Below are 18058 nucleotides of genomic sequence, written 5' to 3'. Positions count from 1 at the left end.
AAATTATTATTAATAATCTTTTATTTTGTTTACGACTATGCCGATTTTTAATTGTGGAGTGTAATAATTGAAATTGTAATTACATTTCGATGAATTGCACAGCCCTTAAAGAGTCCATTATATCAATATCATTATGATAAAGATGACAAAATTTTAAGTTAATAAGAAAACCTCTTAACTTAATTAGTATTTATAATTTTTTTAACCTAATTGTATAAAATAATAAAAAACAAACGACTATACTCATGGTTACTGTATATGAATATAAAGAAAAATTAGGAGAACATGCATACTGCTCCAACTGCAATAAGCTAAGCATCGATCCAACTACTGTATCTAAATTTCTCGATCTAAAAGGTTCGGGGGGAACGACTGTGACGGGATGATGAGATGACGGTTAGTGAAGGCTGCTTTGCTGGTTTTAGGTAAATGTAGTGCATGGATGCCCCATGTGGATGTAACGCAGCCATGCACGCCCACCTCACAGGGCTCATCATTGGGGTTGGCATTTTTGGAGTGGGTGGTGTTAACAATGCCTGTGCCATTAATACCACAGAATGGGAGCCGGTGTAGTTGTCAGTGCAAAATGGCTGTGTTTTACTTTTGGTGGCCAATGATTGGATTTCCAGAATTAGGCTGGGAAAAATGAGCCATTAATGATCAATTAATCATAAATTTTGTCCTATTTTCAACATAAAAGCAGCAAGGACATCACACAGGTGGGTGAAACTTGACTTTTGGATCGTTGGATGATCTTTGAAGCACAGCAGAGGCGGCGAGGGGAAAACACAAAAGCGAGAGTTTCAATTCACCTGTCGACCTTTGGGCTGGATGGTTGATGGCAGATCCTGAGGAGGTTGAAGAATCATTGAGGAGCATAGAGAACAAACGACAGGTCAGAGAGGTTGGATCCAAACATTGGAAATGAATCGTCATGGCCTGTTGAGGAACATTAGAAAGCTCTTCCAGAAGAACAGAACACCTGCTGCAAGCAAAGCGCATGGCCAAGCTGATGTGTGGTGTCAGTTATGATGCACAGCACACTGTGGGCGTTTAACGAGGCACACCAATTTGTGAACTGAGATATCGGACACAATGAAAGGGGGAACCCTTGGAGAACAACACGGGATTGATGTGGACTATCTGCCCTGGGAACCATTTAAGGGTTTCTTCGTACATTTAAAAACACACGTACATCTTGACGCAAGGTTGAAAAATACGTCAATAAATGGGAAGGACTTTTTTCCCCTCGGGGTCGGACATCCTTACCAAGATTGAACTGTTAATGCTGGAGTGGCCATTGGCAGGGGACTGCCTGGACGTGGTGGGGGACTCTTTCTGAAATAAGACACACAGGTCAACAAAGCACACACACACTGGACAGCGACTGTGGCTGAGATGTACCACAGCATTGATGTGATTCACACCATCATGACCAAGGGAGTGATCCTGGACTTGGGGCAGATTTCTACTACAGCGGTCGGTGCAAAAATGTACTTGGCGGCCCGAAAGACATTCAAATGTGACTATAGTCTTCTCTTGCTATATTGCGGTTCATTGCTTGCAGCTTCACTATATCAAGGATTTTTAACTCATTGACTCGCAGCCATTTTCATTGAAGCAACCCCCTTCACTCCCGGTTGTTTTACTGGATTTTGACTGATTCTGCAAGGCCCGCAGAATATTGTGTTCTATTGCTATAAATACATCGAACTTACCAAAAGAAAGATTAGAGTCTCTTCCTTCATCAGGGGGAAAAAAGTATATTTGTATCATTTGGATATAAGTTTCATCATTATTCACAAATCTTTTGAGAACTGTGGTTAAATTAGCTTTTTTTTCAACATGGCCCTGGTTGATCGCTCTTGCTCTGCTGCCACCTGCTGGCCGTTTTTGTAATAACTACCATTTCTTCAACAATTCTCTGCAGTTCAGAGGCCGATTCAAAGCCTTCTGTATGCTCTAGCATAAAAAAAACATAAAAAACAAACAAAACGTATAAATACGTCTTTGTTACACTTAAAACATTTAACATTTGGGAGCAAATGAGTTAAAGAGATACTTATTGAGCCTTTTTCAACAGTAAGAGGATACTTTGTCTATAATTAATGTGATAACTTAATCATTTTTCACGAGCAATTAATACCTTTAATTTAGCCACTTGCTGTCAACTGAAGATGACATCACCTGTGCTGAGGAAGTAGATAACAACCAATCGTGGCTCAGTTTGCTGACAAAACCCAGAAAACAGGTGAGCCGTGTTTGGTCCTTACCTATTTCCTCAGCACAGCGTAAAACAACTCATAAATATTGGTCAGATCCTTGGGTCCCAAAAAAAATTGGGTCATTTTGTGTAAAACAACCCAAGTTGGGTCAAATTAATCCATAAAGTGTATCGGTCCATTTTTGTTTTAAGAGTGTAGCAAATCATCACGTGGCAAGTGTTTTGCCAGCTGCTGATTGGTGGTTGTGTTCTGTCAGGAGCACGGCCATATATATGATGGAGTCTCAATGCTGCCTGCTTGCCGTAGCAAGAGGTGAAGCCAGCGGCCATCTTATGTTGCCACTCTCTATAAGCGCATCTAACTCAAATTCATTGATTTCTCTGTGGCATTTTCATGTTATTTTCTGTCTCCAAGGCAAGAATTCCACAGTGTGTGGCATCTGGTTGTACCAATAAGTCGGCGACAACTATTCCTTGATGGGGGTCGGGGAGGGGGGGGGGGCACTTAGCCTGGTGGGCCGCCAGACTAATAAGGCACTGGGGGAAAACATCACGGAATTTCCAAAATGGCTGATAGGAAGTTGATACATTCAAATAATGTTTATAAATTCTATACTAACTGGTAAATTGAAGAGAGCTCATACTTTCTGACTGCCCCTCGTAAAATACATTTCATACGAGATCTTACTTGACAGACTTAACATCAATCTCCCATTTATGTTGCTTTGGTTTTGCTCCACAAACAGGTGATTCCTCATGACTTAAAAAAAAATCATGTTTCTGTTTGAAAGGCAAGATAAGAATCTAAAAGGAAGGAGTGCAGACAACGGGGATGGGGACTGGTGCACACGGCCAAGTAAGTGTTTGTCATTCCTGGAGCATAACGGAGGAGGACAGGAGGGTTTGGAACATGGAGCGGGGAAGTTCCGGTATCTTGGTTGCGAAATTGGTGTGCTGGATATCCAAGTCAACCAGTGGCAGCGAAACACACAGAAATTCACACAATCCACCCCACACAAGCTCAGCGCCTTGGCGAGCGGTTAATGAGAAATGAGTGAAGAAGAAGAAGAGGAGGAGGAGGAGGTCGAGGAGGAGGGTGTTACCTCACAGGAGGAGCCCTGCGTCCGGTAGCTTGGCACTATTTTAAATGTGATGCTGCCTCGCATCTCCTTCTGCAAACACACATGATGTTAAACAGATGACGTGCTAACGGCTTAGCATCATTAGCATCCACCCACCCACTCACCAGCATCTTCTGCAGCTGCTCGACTGTCTGGTTGGCCACGCTAATGCCATTGATCTCCCTGATCTCATCTCCTACGTGCAAGGTGCCTGATAAGACAAAATAATTTCAATATTTCGGCTAACGTTGGCTAACGATGGGTTGCTGCCAATTTATTTTATCCAAGTTTTGTGTCCTACCTTGTCTGTGAATCATTCCACCGTGCATGATCCTCGCCACAATGCAGTTGTTGGAGTCGTTCATTTTCAGAGTGATGCCCTACATTCATCGACAACAGACATTGATGAGGTAAGAATTGCAACGCAAATGTGCCTCAGGTTGTGAAACTTGGTGAGTGGGGCGAAAGCGCACCATGGGCTCGTCCGTGTTCTTCTGGAACTGCACCAAGCGCACCCTGGTGACGTTTTCCAGGTCCATGTCTCCGTTGGTGCTTTCGGGCGAGTCGCCATTCAGGTAGGGCGAGGTGGGCGGTGGCGTCACCCTCAGCGCCTCGTCGCTGTAGACTTCATGCGCCACTACGTCGTGGGCCTGCAGCAACGCCTTCAGTGACAACAAAATGTAGCGTTAGAGCACAAATGCATCTGACAAGTGTGATATTTAATCTAATGAATTTGATCACCATGCTCGTATGATTGCATTTTTACTTTTCATACCTCTTCACTCTACTATGAGTAATCATCTGACTGTCCGCACAAGATTAATTTTTTCAAGCACACATAACTCTACTATTGCTATACTGTATGTGTATGATGACATTGTCCTCAATTCACAGCTCCTAACTATCACACTAAAGTACATGCACATGACTTTTTTCACGTTTCTGATTGGAGAATCTCGCTGCATGTTCTGAACTCTTTAATAGCATTAATTCTTCCATAGTGGAGATCTGCATGGACACAACTCAAGTTCCAATAGCTGATATCATGTTGTTGTTCTTCAGACAAAAAACTAGTTGAGAACATTTAAAACTGTCCTTGTGTGGTCATATCAAAGACTTACTACTAACCCCAGTCGGATCACCCCCTCCCCCTCCTCTTCTTTAACTGGTGACATGAAGATGACGGGATTAGCGGTGGGGACACTGATGACATCTGAGTGGCTTTTCCATGAAACAGATTAACTCACGCTGCTCACATGCCTGAAACCTTACTACTAAATTATGTCTCACACACACCTTTGAAACTTTGCATTTGTTTCCTATCTTATGTTTGTTAGCTTTGATTGCTTGTTTGTTTGCTCTGACTGCTCTTAAAAAAATATCTAAGGGAGCCCTACTAGTCAAGCCTATTGAGTTTTTTGGGAGGGGTTTCCCTGGAATGATTGTCATTTTTTTTATTTTATTTTTTTATCTAAATGTGTTACAACTAAGTATTTTTAATATGTGCCTAAATAAATGAAATGGAAACTGAAAACGTATGGGTGTAGACAACCGCAGTGTATCAAAAAAGACTTAATTGTGACCTTCTTTCATAAACTACAAAAGCAGATAATTGATAATTCTCAAGTTATTGAAGCATTAAAATTGGGTGCCTTGAAGTGACATAATTAAGAAATTATGAACTTCACTAAATTTGATGTAAAATCTAAATTCTTGTATACAATCATAAGCTTTGTATATTCTCGTTTTTTGTGTTGACATTATTTTTTGATTCAAACATTTTTTAACAAACAGTTTTAATTAAATAAAAATTTTTTTTTATTAAGTATCTATTTCATTATTTTTACATTTTCACATTTCAAGAGCACCAATTGTATTTAGAGTTGTTTATTTTATGCCAACTATTTTACAGGACTTCTAACCATATCTCAATATTATGATAATATAATGAGATGATCATTTTTTGGCTACTTTTATACATAATGTGTTTCTATAAATCTTCCCTTCTTCACTTCACAAATCAATAATGTATCATTGCCGATATTCTTCCAATGTATGTCAGTTATTGCGCAATCACTGTATTGTTTATTTGTGTTTATTTTGAGTTTAAATTACTTCACGTCTTCTTGAAATTATCCCTTCGTCTTTTCTCACTGGTTTTCTTCCAATATAAGGATTATGACAGTAATGGTCCAACTGCTGTGGCAAACTTATCATGACTCATATGGCATGATTTTCACCGCTAGTCCACTGTACTGTTCTTGGTATTACCAAAACAAACATAACACTAACAAGAGAACAGCTTTCTATTAACTCGGTAACAGCGCATGCGCTCTTTAACTCACCATGAAATGCGGCTGAGTCAGTATCCGTCTGAGTTCTTTTGCGTCGTGGTTCTCCGGATAGCAGGAGATCTCCTCCAGCACCTGAGGACGACGACAAGGACCTTTTCAATCACCCGTATTCTTCCAAAAATCTCTTCGGTAATCTCCCGACAACCTCATCGACCCTCACAAAAATGTCACCCCCCCCCCGCCCACGGAATCGCCACTGCCAAGTTTGGACACCAAGTCGACAAATCTCCTGCCTGCTTATTTGTCAGCGCTCGGTTGGAAGTCAGCTCCAGTTATGTTAGCGCCTGACTGGTGAATGTGGCGTTGCAGAGGTGAGGCGGGGAGGGGGGGCTTTTTCAATACGTGCCATTGTGAAGCAATCATGTGCTCATGTCGCTTGTCAAGCAACAACCCATCTTGATTGTCCGCCTCCGACAGATCTAAAAGCATTGGTAGCACGTGTGATGGAGCGCTTACATATTCCAGATGTTTCAAAGCGTCACTGTCTTCTTGATGCGAGGAGGATGTCTTGAGTGGAGGAAGACACAGGGAGACCAGGTTACACAGTCGCAGTCAAAATGTTTAAAAAGGTCGTCTTCCGTGAGGTTATCGGATTAGTGCGGCGAGCAAAAGCAGCTAATTTTTGTTATTAGTTGGATAGCAACACCCATGTCCTTTTATTGTAATTAGTGAAGTGCTTGAAGCACCTTATCGGTGAGAAATAAGAGTGCAGAAAGAAAGTTGTGTAGCCTGATTGGCTCCAAACATTCAGCATCAATCAGAGTGAGCGGCAGGAAACGAAAGCTGAGTGGACTAGAGCTCTGTTAGGAAAGGATAACACCAGCTGTAACTTTGTTACTACTACTTTGTTACTTTGTTTACTAGAGAAGGCTGAGACATGTGATCACATAATGTCTTGGTGAAGCAGCAAGTAGCTCAGGTTATTATTTGTGTACTCCCTGTTCCAAGGAACTAAAATGTATGTTTATGTTTGTGATCACGTGCCGTGTAGCATCCTGTAGTGTAATAATTTCCTGAAAATATAATAAAGCCTGAAAATGTAATGCAATTTGCACTTAAATTGATCAGAAATGTAATATATCCCAATAATGCAATCATTTCACACAAAAAAATAAAAATCCTCACTGATACTGGAATAAATTTTTTACCTTATTACATAATACTTTGCAGCAGAGCAGTTCGAATAAAGTGGGAGGAGCTTAACTCTCTGCATAACTAAATAAATCTCAACTCCATGTAAATCAGACTCTGAAAATGTTAACATCAAAATTTTAACACTTAAATGCTTGCTGTGAATGCATACAACAGTCTAAAATACTCAAAACACAAAAGATAGAACTTTGGACTGAAAATGAACATATTATCTGCCAAGTTTTCTTAATTTTGAGGGAAAAAAGACCCACCCAAAAATGTAATAAATCCCCAATAATGTAAAAAAAATAAATAAAATACTTTATTGATAAAATTATTACATTAATGGATTTTTACATTTTTTATCAAGTTAAGTGCACATTTGATTACATTTTCTGCAAATCTTTACATTGTAGGGTGACACAAGGCAGTTCATTTTCGACAAAGTGTGACAGCCACGTCTAATCATAAGACCTTGTATACTGCTATTTGCAATTCCAACCCTTTTCTAAACACAAAGACAGTCTAGGCGCTTTGAAGCACCATACAGAAAATAATGCGATCACAACAACAGGTCTCCTTTCAATGCCTTCAAAATACAGCAGAACCTCGAAAGTACATCTCAATAAAGTCCATATTTCTGGGAAAACTTCCTATAATATCCCCCAAAAACGCAAGATTTCATCATGTTGTGAGACTCCGTGAGCATTCAAAAGATTAACTGCACAAGTGTGTTTTTATACTTTCTGCGTTTGTGATGCCACCATCCATGAAGGCATGAAGTGTGATGATAGATATGTCATTTATTATTGTGATCTAGTGGTCCACGCAATGGAAGGTGACTGGTGTTTAGGCATTATATGAAGGAACTCACCTACCAAAACGAAGCAGTCATTCCTCTACTCTGTAGATAGCGAGTAAACGATTTATCAGTTTTACCGTTCACTACTTATTTTTACATGTGAGTAACAGTTTAAGTGATTGTTCGACTTGCCTGTAAATGGTTTTATGATGCCAAGGGTGTGATTGCGCTTTTCCACAGTTTTGTTGCACAGTGTTGTAATCACAATAAAAGCTTCTCTTATTTTCTTAGCAACCAAAAGTGAACCTGACATCCTTTGTTGTGGAATACAATGCTATTTAGCTCGGTTTCCGTGAAATGGATTTCCCTGTGTGTGGAATTTGGGATTGGATGCCAGCCAAATGCTGATGTCAGACTTTAGACTTGTTCCTTCCATAAACACAACTACTGGTTGTATACTTGCACGTAACCCACACAAACACATTTCCCCCAGCCTCCTTCAGCAATGTAAGCAAACGGCAATCAAATGAGACTTTACACAAGCAGGATGAGACTGCGCAGGCCATAATGCAACCCTGTATAAGCGTGCGACAAGTATGAGTGTAGCTGGTGTGTGCGCATCAAGCAGCTAATGAGGGAAGTCAAAGAGCTTTATGAGTAGAGCGCAGTGCAAACAGGCCAAAGGACTGTGGTGCAGCTGCTCAGACAATGAGCGCGAGTCAGTGGCAGTGAGCACAAAGAGTACTCGGGAGGTCACGGAGGTTCATCACCAGGCACAATAAAATACTTTATATACAGTCTGACTAAAATATATGAAAATGTATATACAGGCTTTGTTTGTGACTTCTTCGCAGCTGCAAAACAAGTCAGCATCAAACGAACATGGTCAACAACTTTTCGCGCTTTTATCTTGACTGAAAAAAGTGGACAAAACACAACCCTGACATTGTCGCTACATAGGTGCTGAAGGGTGAAGATATTAGTAAGCAAAAAGCCAGAAAGATGAACAAAACCCCAGCAATGAGAAGAGACACTTTAATAACAATTTTCCACTGCATAGCACCAGCTCGGCTCGTTGGAAACAACAACAAAGCATACCACGCCACATCAACCATACCACTTGGATTATGAACACACAACAATGGTGACGAATGAGAATCTCCTGAATTTTTGACAAATTTTATCCAAGGGCCACAAGAAAAATGCATGCTGCAGAAATGTGGACTAGCTGCATTGAACGCATGACTCCGAACAAGACACGCTAACAAAAAACAATGACGAACAACACATTTGATCAAAAAGGAAACAAAAGAAAATAAGACTCTGCAGCAAAGTGGAAACATTATTATCAACAAGAAACACCAACAGAGTGTGCTTATATTAGCATTAAGGATTTGGATCACAGAGTACTGTAACTACAATAATAAAACTGATTTCCCGATACTGACATTACTCAAAAATGGCAAGTGTACTTGTTGCACATTTATCATAAAGAATTGTGCATTTTCAATGTGAAACAAAGCCAATTTGTCAAATTAAACATTTATTTATTTTTAATTTGGACATGTCATTAAAGGGGAAGTCAACCCCACTTTTTTGTTTGTTTGACAATAATATGTTCTATGCAGCCCCACCAGTCTAAATATGGTATTCAGGTTAATATTGTGGTAGTGGAATATGAGTTAAGCAGCAAACTCCTGCTGTTTTTAATCCATCTGAGGGGGCGGCCATTTTGCCACTTGCTGCTGACTGAAGATGACATCAATGTTAATCAGGTCACAGAGCAGCTTCAGAAAACAGGTGAGCTGTGATTGGTCATTGTCTGAGTTCTGAGCAACTGTGATGTCATCTTCAGTCAACAGCAAGTGGCAAAATGGACGCCCCCTCAGATAAAAATGGTTGGATTTTGCTGCAACAACTCATATTCCACAAATGTAATATTAATCAGAATGTTATGTTTAGACTAGTGAGGTCACATATAACATATTATTGTCAAGAAATGTTTAAGGTTGACTTCCACTTTAAAAAATAAAATCAAACCTGGATTCGCCAATATGCTAGTGCTATATTAACAGGCACAGTGCAGTGGAAAAGGAAAATGAACAGCAAGTTAGCCTCTTTAATCACAAAAGAGAAGAAATGTTGCTGGAAATGATTGTGTGTTGTTTTACCTCTTTGGCTCTCTGCACGCAGTCACTGGACGGGTTCCTGATCTGCGGGGACGACTTGGTGTTGATCTTATCATAGAGCTGCAAAAGACAAACGCTCACGTCCATTAATCAGCTCGTGGTATAACACAATCACCACTTCAGTTCTGTCACTTCATCAACACCTCTGTGAAAAGAGCATCTGGGTATTTGCACACGTCATGCCAAATGAAGAGCTCGCAATCAAACAGTTGATTCATAAATACAGCTGTAGTGTACATCATTGATAGTGCTCTGTTTTGCTTGGAATATTTATTTCTGAGTAATTTCTCTCGTGTTTTTCTGAATTTTTTTTGACAGAAAAAGCCATATTGAAAACCATCTTGCCATTTTGCATTAACACAAACTCCATAAGTTATGGTGCTTGCCATTCAGAATAGACTCAAACATCAGTTGTGCATGTCTTTACTTGCTGACTGCAACACACCAGTTGAGAATGGCTGACTTGACCCAACATTGGCTGGTGTCATCATAATGACAACCACTCGTGGGATCCATCCATCCATTTACTATACCTCTGATCCTCACTAATGTCAGCAGTGAAGCTACAAACCATCCCAGCTGAATCTGGCCGCGATACGAGAGATTCAAAAAGGTTGGTGACCACTGCAGTAGCCATTACACAATTCCAACAATACCAATAAAACACCACCAGGTGACAGTATATCACTGCAAACATTGTCCTGCATCTTAGGTAGGTGGGAGTCATTCTACTTTTAAAGGGGAGATCAACCTTAAACATTTCTTAACAATAATATGTTATATGTGACCTCACTAGTCTAAACATGACATTCTGATTTATATTACATTTGTCGAAGATGAGTTATGCAGCAAAATCCAGCCGTTTTTATCCATATAAGGGGGCGGACATTTTGCCACTTGCTGTCGACTGAAGATGACATCACAGTTGCTCAGGGCTCAGGCAACGACCAATCACAGATCACCTGTTTTCTGAAGCTGAGCTGTGATTGGTTGTTACCCGAGCAACTGTTATGTCATTTTCACTCGACAGCAAATGGCAAAATGGCCGCTCCCCTTAGATGGATAAAAACGGCTGGATTTTGCTGCATAACTCATATTCCACTAACGCAATATTAAACAGAATACCATATTTACACTAGTGGTGCTGCAGAGAACAAATTATTGTCAAGTTAAGTTGCATTTTGCAGTAGCAAACTAACTGAGATGACGCTTTAGAATGTTAAATTGTGATTCAAAATGTTGACTTCACAGTTAATAAAGGTTTCATGATGAGGCAGGTTGATGCTGGAACAAGTTAATAAATGTATTAATTAACATGATTTCTTATTAGAAACAATCCATTCCGTCCATCTTTTTTGTCTTATCAAGGACTTATCAAGCTAGACTCCCACTAGCCCAACCAATTTGTCTAGCTTTTCCGGAGAATCCCAAGTCCTGACAGACTTTCCAATATGTCCTTTTTTTTTCTTCATGAGAAACATTTTTTCCAGATAGGATCAACACGTAAGCCAACCAGTGTCACAGAGCGGATGTGCTCAAATGAGCAAATCTGTACTTTATTTCCTTGAAGGCACCATTTACCCGGCCAACCACAAAGCTTAAGAAGATTAAAAGAAATCAGCCTCAAGTCAGACATCAAAAGAACCAGAGAAGAATATTTCTACTTTGACTCAATTACCTGGAGGCCAACACATGAAAGCTGTCAAAGACTCACCAGGCAGGTGCAGGAAAGGGGTTCCAACAAAACTTTCTAGGTCAGGAGACTCCATCTGCAGCCATCCTCTGTCTTCAGCGTGTCGCAGTGCATGCTGCTTTCAGCTGCACTCGCAAGTCCGCAACACAGCTGTGCTTCTTACACATGTCCTCACAATGTATGCCATTGTTCCTACTCCCTCGCCGCTCCGTTTACGAGCAGAAACGACGCGGACACGTGCAAGACGCCCACACTGACACTACACTACAATCCACTTCAACCTGCCAGGCCGACTCTGCTGATATCTTCTTGTTTGCAAGACTTTTTGTCCTGATGTGGTGGGAGTTTTGTAAGAAAACTTCATTAGATTGGGTGCAAAGTGCTTCCTGTATGTATCATCATGAGTTTCTCGAATAATCTTTCCAAGAAACACACATATAGACGACCGAAGCGTGTTCTGCCAGCGCCGAGTGTCACTCACTTTTGTTAATGATACTGTATACATGTACCATAGAAGTTCCTACACAGGTAGACACACTTTAATAATACTGTGAGTAAAATTAAAGGATACATATAGCACAGTGATTCTTAGCGTGGCACTTGGGCTCCATCAAGCAAAGTTAACTAGACGGAATGCATAACTTCTGACAACCACAGTTTAACCCATGGCCATCCTTGTAATATGCGCTGTAAAACGTATATTGTCAATATCTAATAAGGAAAAGGCCACCAAATTTTGTGAGTTCTTTCTTTTTAGCAGAAACACAAGACAAATATTATTGTTGTTTGGAGACAAATAAACATGGAGTAACATGATTAGCATCCGGCAGCAATATGTACCAAAAGAGTTGTTCGTGTTAACTAATTCTAGCTCCAATAACAAAAATCATCTTCCAATGAAAAAAAAAAGACGTGCTAATTATATGCAATTATCTACATAACATGAAAGAAGCATAAACTACTTTTGAGAGCGCATACAGCCTCAACCAAATTAAATTATAGGGAAAACACACAAGTCAAAATAATGACCTTTTATACAAAATATAACTGATGTAAAATATAGTCCGTCTGTCTGATGATTTTGATTTGTAGGTGAACAACATGACTGACTGCACGACATAACTTGAGTCTCAAGTCAACTCAAAGTGGAAAAAAAATAGCACAGATGAATTTTGTATGGTGACTATTCAATTTTTTTGTTTTGTTTTAGTGTAAAGGTATTTATGTTGTTCTTAGTCAAAAATATTGTCTTATTAGTTAGAACCTGGTGGCTGACTGGTTAACACGTCCGCCTCCCAGTGCAGAGGACGTGAGATAGAGTCCAGGCTTCGGCCTTCCTGGGTGGAGTTTGCATGTTCTCCCGGTGCTTGCGTGGGTTTTCTCCGGGTACTCCAGTTTCCTCCCACATGCCAAAGACATGCATGGCAGGTTAATTGAACACCCCAAATTCTCCATAGGTGTGATTGTGAGGGAATGGTTGTTCGTCTCTCTGTGCCCTGCGATTGGCTGGCAATCAGTTCAGGGTGTACCCCGCCTACTGCCCGAAGCCAGCTGGGATAGGCTCCAGCGCCCCCCGCGACCCTTGTGAGGATAAGCGGTTGAGAAGATGGATGGATAGTTAGAACCTCTGAGGTTGAACGCAAAGTGTTTTGTGATGCTTGTCTGCAGATTGCTGGAAAATTCAAAACAATTCAAACTCTGTACATTTATACTGCATGCATGTATACTGTATACATTGATAATAACAACAACATACATGCATATACATGTACATGAAACTTCGAATTGTACAACTTCAGGGGCATTTTAGAGGTTCCACTGTACTTGAGCAATTACAAGTGATCAAAGCAGATATCCACCACAACTTTGTGTGATCTGTATTGTGCTTGTTGCTCCTTCCTAAGAGTATCTTTTGCTAGGTACAATGCTGCTGCTGACTATTGCAGCCGGTGTTTACGGTCACTTTGGTATATATCGTAGCAAGTCATTCATGAGAGAATGTCAGTCACATCTGTACATGTCATTCGTGAACGCTTGCCACATAGGCTGTTCAGTTTCATTGTTCATTGTTGCAAATATTGCATTTGATTTGATATGATGGTTGACGTGTGCTCTGATTCCACTTTGCTGTTGGAGAACTGTACTTACTGTAATCTATTTCATTCTAACAGACGGTAGATCACAAGGGACTGACTTACATCAAGCAGTGTGTGTAAATGTTGGTCCTGGAAAACACTGTGCAGGAAATCAAGATCCTTCTCACTGCAGTCAGTCAATGCATGGATTTCCTCTAAACTGTCCAACACCTGAGACACAGCCCCTGAAAAGAATAAAAACATATATTCAAATAAATATCAATCAACATATTGCCAAGTGGCTGGAAGGAGTCACCACACAGCATAAAAAAATAAATAAAGATACATACTTTCTGCTGCGAGTAGCCCTGCAGTTGGGAAGCATTAACAGAAGCAGAAAAACAAAAAGATTGTAAAAAGAAAACAAAAACACACTGAAGATATGCCTGATGAGGTCATTCCTGTAGGAGGTGGGTGTTTCAGATAGCATCGTGGGTGTTTTGCATTAGACAGAGTAGATCTTTATTGGTTAGAAACAAGATATTTCTTAGGGTGGGTAAGGAGAGAGGGTGAACGCCAACTTTGTTGGGTGTTCGTTCTATGCAATTGCAGTAGATTAGATTAACCACAGGTGCTTTTTTTTATTTTTTATTTACCATTGTTATACATATGTCATTGACAACATATTTCTATATGTTCGAGGGTAGGACACACCTCCAATGTATGTTAGACCACATTTAATAGTTTGGAAATAATCTCCTGAGTGTGGGTATAGTTCGGGTGTGCATGTTTTCCATCTGCGTATGTTGATTACATCAGGCTAGCAATGTAAAAATAGGCATTTTTTGAGGGGCCATGTGAACGTGAAATGTGGAGAGACACAACTTTGTTTTGCAGGGGATGCATGGCTTCATAAATTTGGGACTGGTCTGTACACCTCGATGAATGTATATTTACACGATCTTTAATAGTAAATGATTTACCATGTGTGTTATCTTTTAAATTCACTGCAGGTGTGTTGTTATGTTCCCTTAAACACAACACGAGTTTAAAAATTCACCTGAGGAGGTGGGGTTGTCTGAGAAGTCATGGAGTTCCTCAGGGGGGTCTCCGTAGTAGGAATTAAACTTGTGACTGGACACTGCCGCCAGGACCGCCCCCTGAAACCACACCAGCAGGTGAACATCCTTCATGGTGGTGACAACATCATCACACGTACACATACTGTATAGAGTAAGTCAAAATCTTTACCCCCCCATAGGCACTATTCAACACTTCCCCAAAATACTGCCAATGTTTATAATATTTGTATGATTTTATATAGTAAACCATTATTTTTGGTAAACTGTGGAACGTTAAATATATTCAAAATTAAAACTTATTTTTGAAAACTAGAGTGTCAAACACTGACGGTCAAAAACAGTGGCCCTAAATATCGTCATGCCAAAAAGCAAAAGGGTCAGTCTTAAGCAGAAAACATCATCATAAGTGAGTAGGTTATACAGTACAGTGGTATCTCAACTTATGAGTGGGCTAAGTTAATTTGTTCTGTAACAAAGCTCGTTACACAATTTATTTCTTTATCAAATACATTTTCCAAATTGAAATGAAATGAAATTAATACGTTCAAGACACACCTCACACATAAAAATCACAATATTTTTGTTACATTGTTAATAACAGAAAATAGCACTGTATCATATAAAAACAAAACACAATAAAATAGAAATAAAGAAATAAACGGTTTTTATAAAGTGTATTTACGGTTTGTTGAATGTAAACTTTTAAGGGGCATGGCATAGTGAGCGACATCAGGAGCTGGAGTTGGGTCGGCTACTGTTGCCAATGAATGATATTAATTAAAATTAATCGGCAGAAAAAGCATCCCAAAATTGTATTGAAATTATTGACTATTAAATGTCAGAGGACTTATTACTTTGGCCTTGCATTTTGTGTGTGTGTACGTTTTTCTTGTTTCAGTAATAGTAATAATAGAAAAAAAGTCATGTAAGAGTCGTCTTTGTTCCTGTCAATGCAAACTAAAGACTTTGGATTATGGTCATGTCATTGGAAAAAATGTATTTATTTTTTGCGAAAGGGTTAATCATTTTGATCATAACGGTGTTCATGCTGTATACCTTCAACTTCCTCCTGGAGTTGAACTTTCTCAGTTGCTCCACCGTCTCTGGCAGGTGGATCTTGTAGGCATAACGGTCTCTCTCCTGCAATAGACAACATCACAAATTGCACATTACTGCCACCTGCAGCTCAAATGAAACTTTGATTAAAGATGAGAAGAATTATCATAACTTAGTACTGAAAATTGACTTCAAGATGAAAAAAAAAAACACTTTTTATTTTTATTTATTAAAAAAACCCAATTAATTTATTGATGATCTATGTTAAAAAGATGAACAAGGGGGAGCCTACCTTGAGCCAAGGATGGTTGAGGGCCTCGTAAACGGTGATCCTCTCAGCGGGGTCCAGCATTAGCATGCGCCTCACCAGGTCTTTAGCGCTCTCCGAGATTTGACTCCACTGCCGCGGGTTCATCTGTGTTAGAGCATTGCAGAACTACACAACTTCAAGATCTTTCACATATGACTTAGTGAACCTTTGTTCATCTTGGCGGATATGTTACAGACCCACCCGCGGTGCCCTGAGATACGAGTATAACTCATTCCGTGACTACACTCATAACTCAACATAAAGGCTTGTCTTTTGCAAAAAAAAATCAAATCAAATCATACATTGGGAGAATATTCAACGTGGTGACCAAAGTTGCATTTTTTGATTGGTGTGTGTCTCATTATTACTGTTAATGTAAATGGTGGTGGGGGTGTGATGGTCTGGAGCTGCTCTGCTAATTCATGACCTGGATGACTTGTGATTGACAGCACAATGAATTCTACTCTTTACCAGATAATCCTAAAGGAGAATGTTTGGTCCTCATCAGTTTGTGACCTCAAGCTAGTGCGCTTGGGCTCTGCAGCAGGACAACAATTCAAAACACACCAGCATATCAACTTTTAAATGGCTTAAAAAAACACAATGAAGGTTTTGGAATGGTCAACTCACGGCTCATACCTCGAAAAACTCACAAGTCGGGTTACTCGTAGCTCATGGTACCGCTGTAATTTTACCTCACTACATGCTTTAAATACATTTGAATGCAAAAACATAGCAAACATAAAATGCAGAGAAAACAAGTACTGTATAGGATTATTATATATTATAGTGCGTGCATTAGATATGTGCCTTTAGGGTTAGAGGCAGGGCTTGGTGAGGTAGTGTGTGATGTCAGTGAGGCTGTGTGTGACTTGCGGACAACAGCAGCTCTTGCATAGGAATAGTCATTATGTTTTGGTGTTTTACTGTTCTCCTGGCGAGTAAATGGTTGAAAAATGCATCAATGACTGTGGCTGTCCTTTGCATTACAGTTAGTATACTGAAGAAACCCGTAAAACACTGCAAATGACAAATTGCGATATAGTGAGAGAACCATATATAAAGTATAAATGATGTATTTTGTTAAAAGACAACAAAATCTCATGTATTATCCTCACCTTGTATTTCCCCTTGCAGATGGCTTCGAAGAGTCGCTCTTTGGTGCCATAGAAGGGCAGACACCCTGACAGGAGGATGAAGAGGATGACGCCGCAGCCCCACACGTCCACGGGTTTTCCATAAGGCTCCCTCTTCACCACCTCGGGTGCCATGAAGTGGGGTGTTCCTACGCGGCCTGTGCATATAACAAGGCGGTCTTATATACACGTTGTGTATTGTAAAGAAAAATGCTATTTACTTATGAAAACACTCTGGATGAGCATATTTGCCACAACAGCCCTGTAGTTGCTACTGAAGTGTCTGAGACAGGGTGGTTAAAAGTGTTCCATGTACCTCCAGCCACCAGGCCTGACTCTCCCAGTTGGATTGCAACTCCAAAGCCACCTAACTTGACGGGAGCAGAATTCTCCTTGGATGCCAGGAGCACACAGTGAGGCTGAGTGAGAAAAGAGACAGAAATGAGTTTGTGGTTGCTTCTGGCTAACTAAAGAGTGACACCCTCCTATAAATAACGGTAATCACACGCCCAAAAATTAAAATCAGTGTTCACAAAAAGTCAACAACGAGGGAAGCTTTAACTGCATGGAGGAATGGACATTGAGCTTTTTACTTCTACTTTTTGAATAAACAAATATGGTTGACTGGCAACTAGGAGGAAGGTGCCGCCATCAAATCTGGATTTACATAGCATGTGAACTCAAAGTCACACAATTCCGTTTTTTTGCTTTTGCTTTTAAGTGGCACAATTTGGACATCTGTAATGCCAGTGTAAAGAAAAACACACACACACAATTTTTTTTATATTTTCAGATTAGAATCAGGGATTTTCCAAATGTGGAAACAAATTTCATATGTATGTATGCAAGTGAAATAAATACAAATGTTGTATATAAGCCATCAAT

At 40.0% G+C, this 18058-nt stretch overlaps 1 protein-coding gene across 20 annotated transcripts in view; it reads right to left on the bottom strand.

Moving 5' to 3' along the window:
* caska (calcium/calmodulin-dependent serine protein kinase a) overlaps positions 1-18058 on the bottom strand; it is a 102082-nt gene that overhangs the window by 9929 nt on the left and 74095 nt on the right. For 5 of the 20 annotated variants that reach the window (XM_086090762.1, XM_086090763.1, XM_086090766.1 and 2 more), the window contains exons 6-21: positions 17490-17592; positions 17156-17331; positions 16020-16163; positions 15728-15811; positions 14650-14749; positions 13940-13957; positions 13713-13834; positions 9804-9881; positions 6156-6206; positions 5691-5771; positions 3819-4007; positions 3647-3725; positions 3471-3556; positions 3328-3396; positions 1270-1338; positions 813-848 (exon numbers count right to left, since the gene is read on the bottom strand). In XM_086090762.1, coding sequence (XP_085946888.1) covers positions 813-848; positions 1270-1338; positions 3328-3396; positions 3471-3556; positions 3647-3725; positions 3819-4007; positions 5691-5771; positions 6156-6206; positions 9804-9881; positions 13713-13834; positions 13940-13957; positions 14650-14749; positions 15728-15811; positions 16020-16163; positions 17156-17331; positions 17490-17592 — 1485 coding nt within the window. The remainder of the gene's footprint in view (positions 1-812; positions 849-1269; positions 1339-3327; positions 3397-3470; positions 3557-3646; positions 3726-3818; positions 4008-5690; positions 5772-6155; positions 6207-9803; positions 9882-13712; positions 13835-13939; positions 13958-14649; positions 14750-15727; positions 15812-16019; positions 16164-17155; positions 17332-17489; positions 17593-18058) is intronic. The other 15 variants (XM_086090771.1, XM_086090781.1, XM_086090776.1 and 12 more) reach the window with 9 other exon arrangements.

The sequence above is a fragment of the Leptonotus elevatus genome, chromosome 12 (genome assembly GCF_054856555.1).
Source record: "Leptonotus elevatus isolate MCC_2025b chromosome 12, RoL_Lele_1.0, whole genome shotgun sequence".
Lineage (NCBI taxonomy): Eukaryota > Metazoa > Chordata > Actinopteri > Syngnathiformes > Syngnathidae > Leptonotus > Leptonotus elevatus.
Note: the sequence above shows the minus strand (reverse complement) of the source record. Positions and strands in the feature narration are given on the sequence as shown.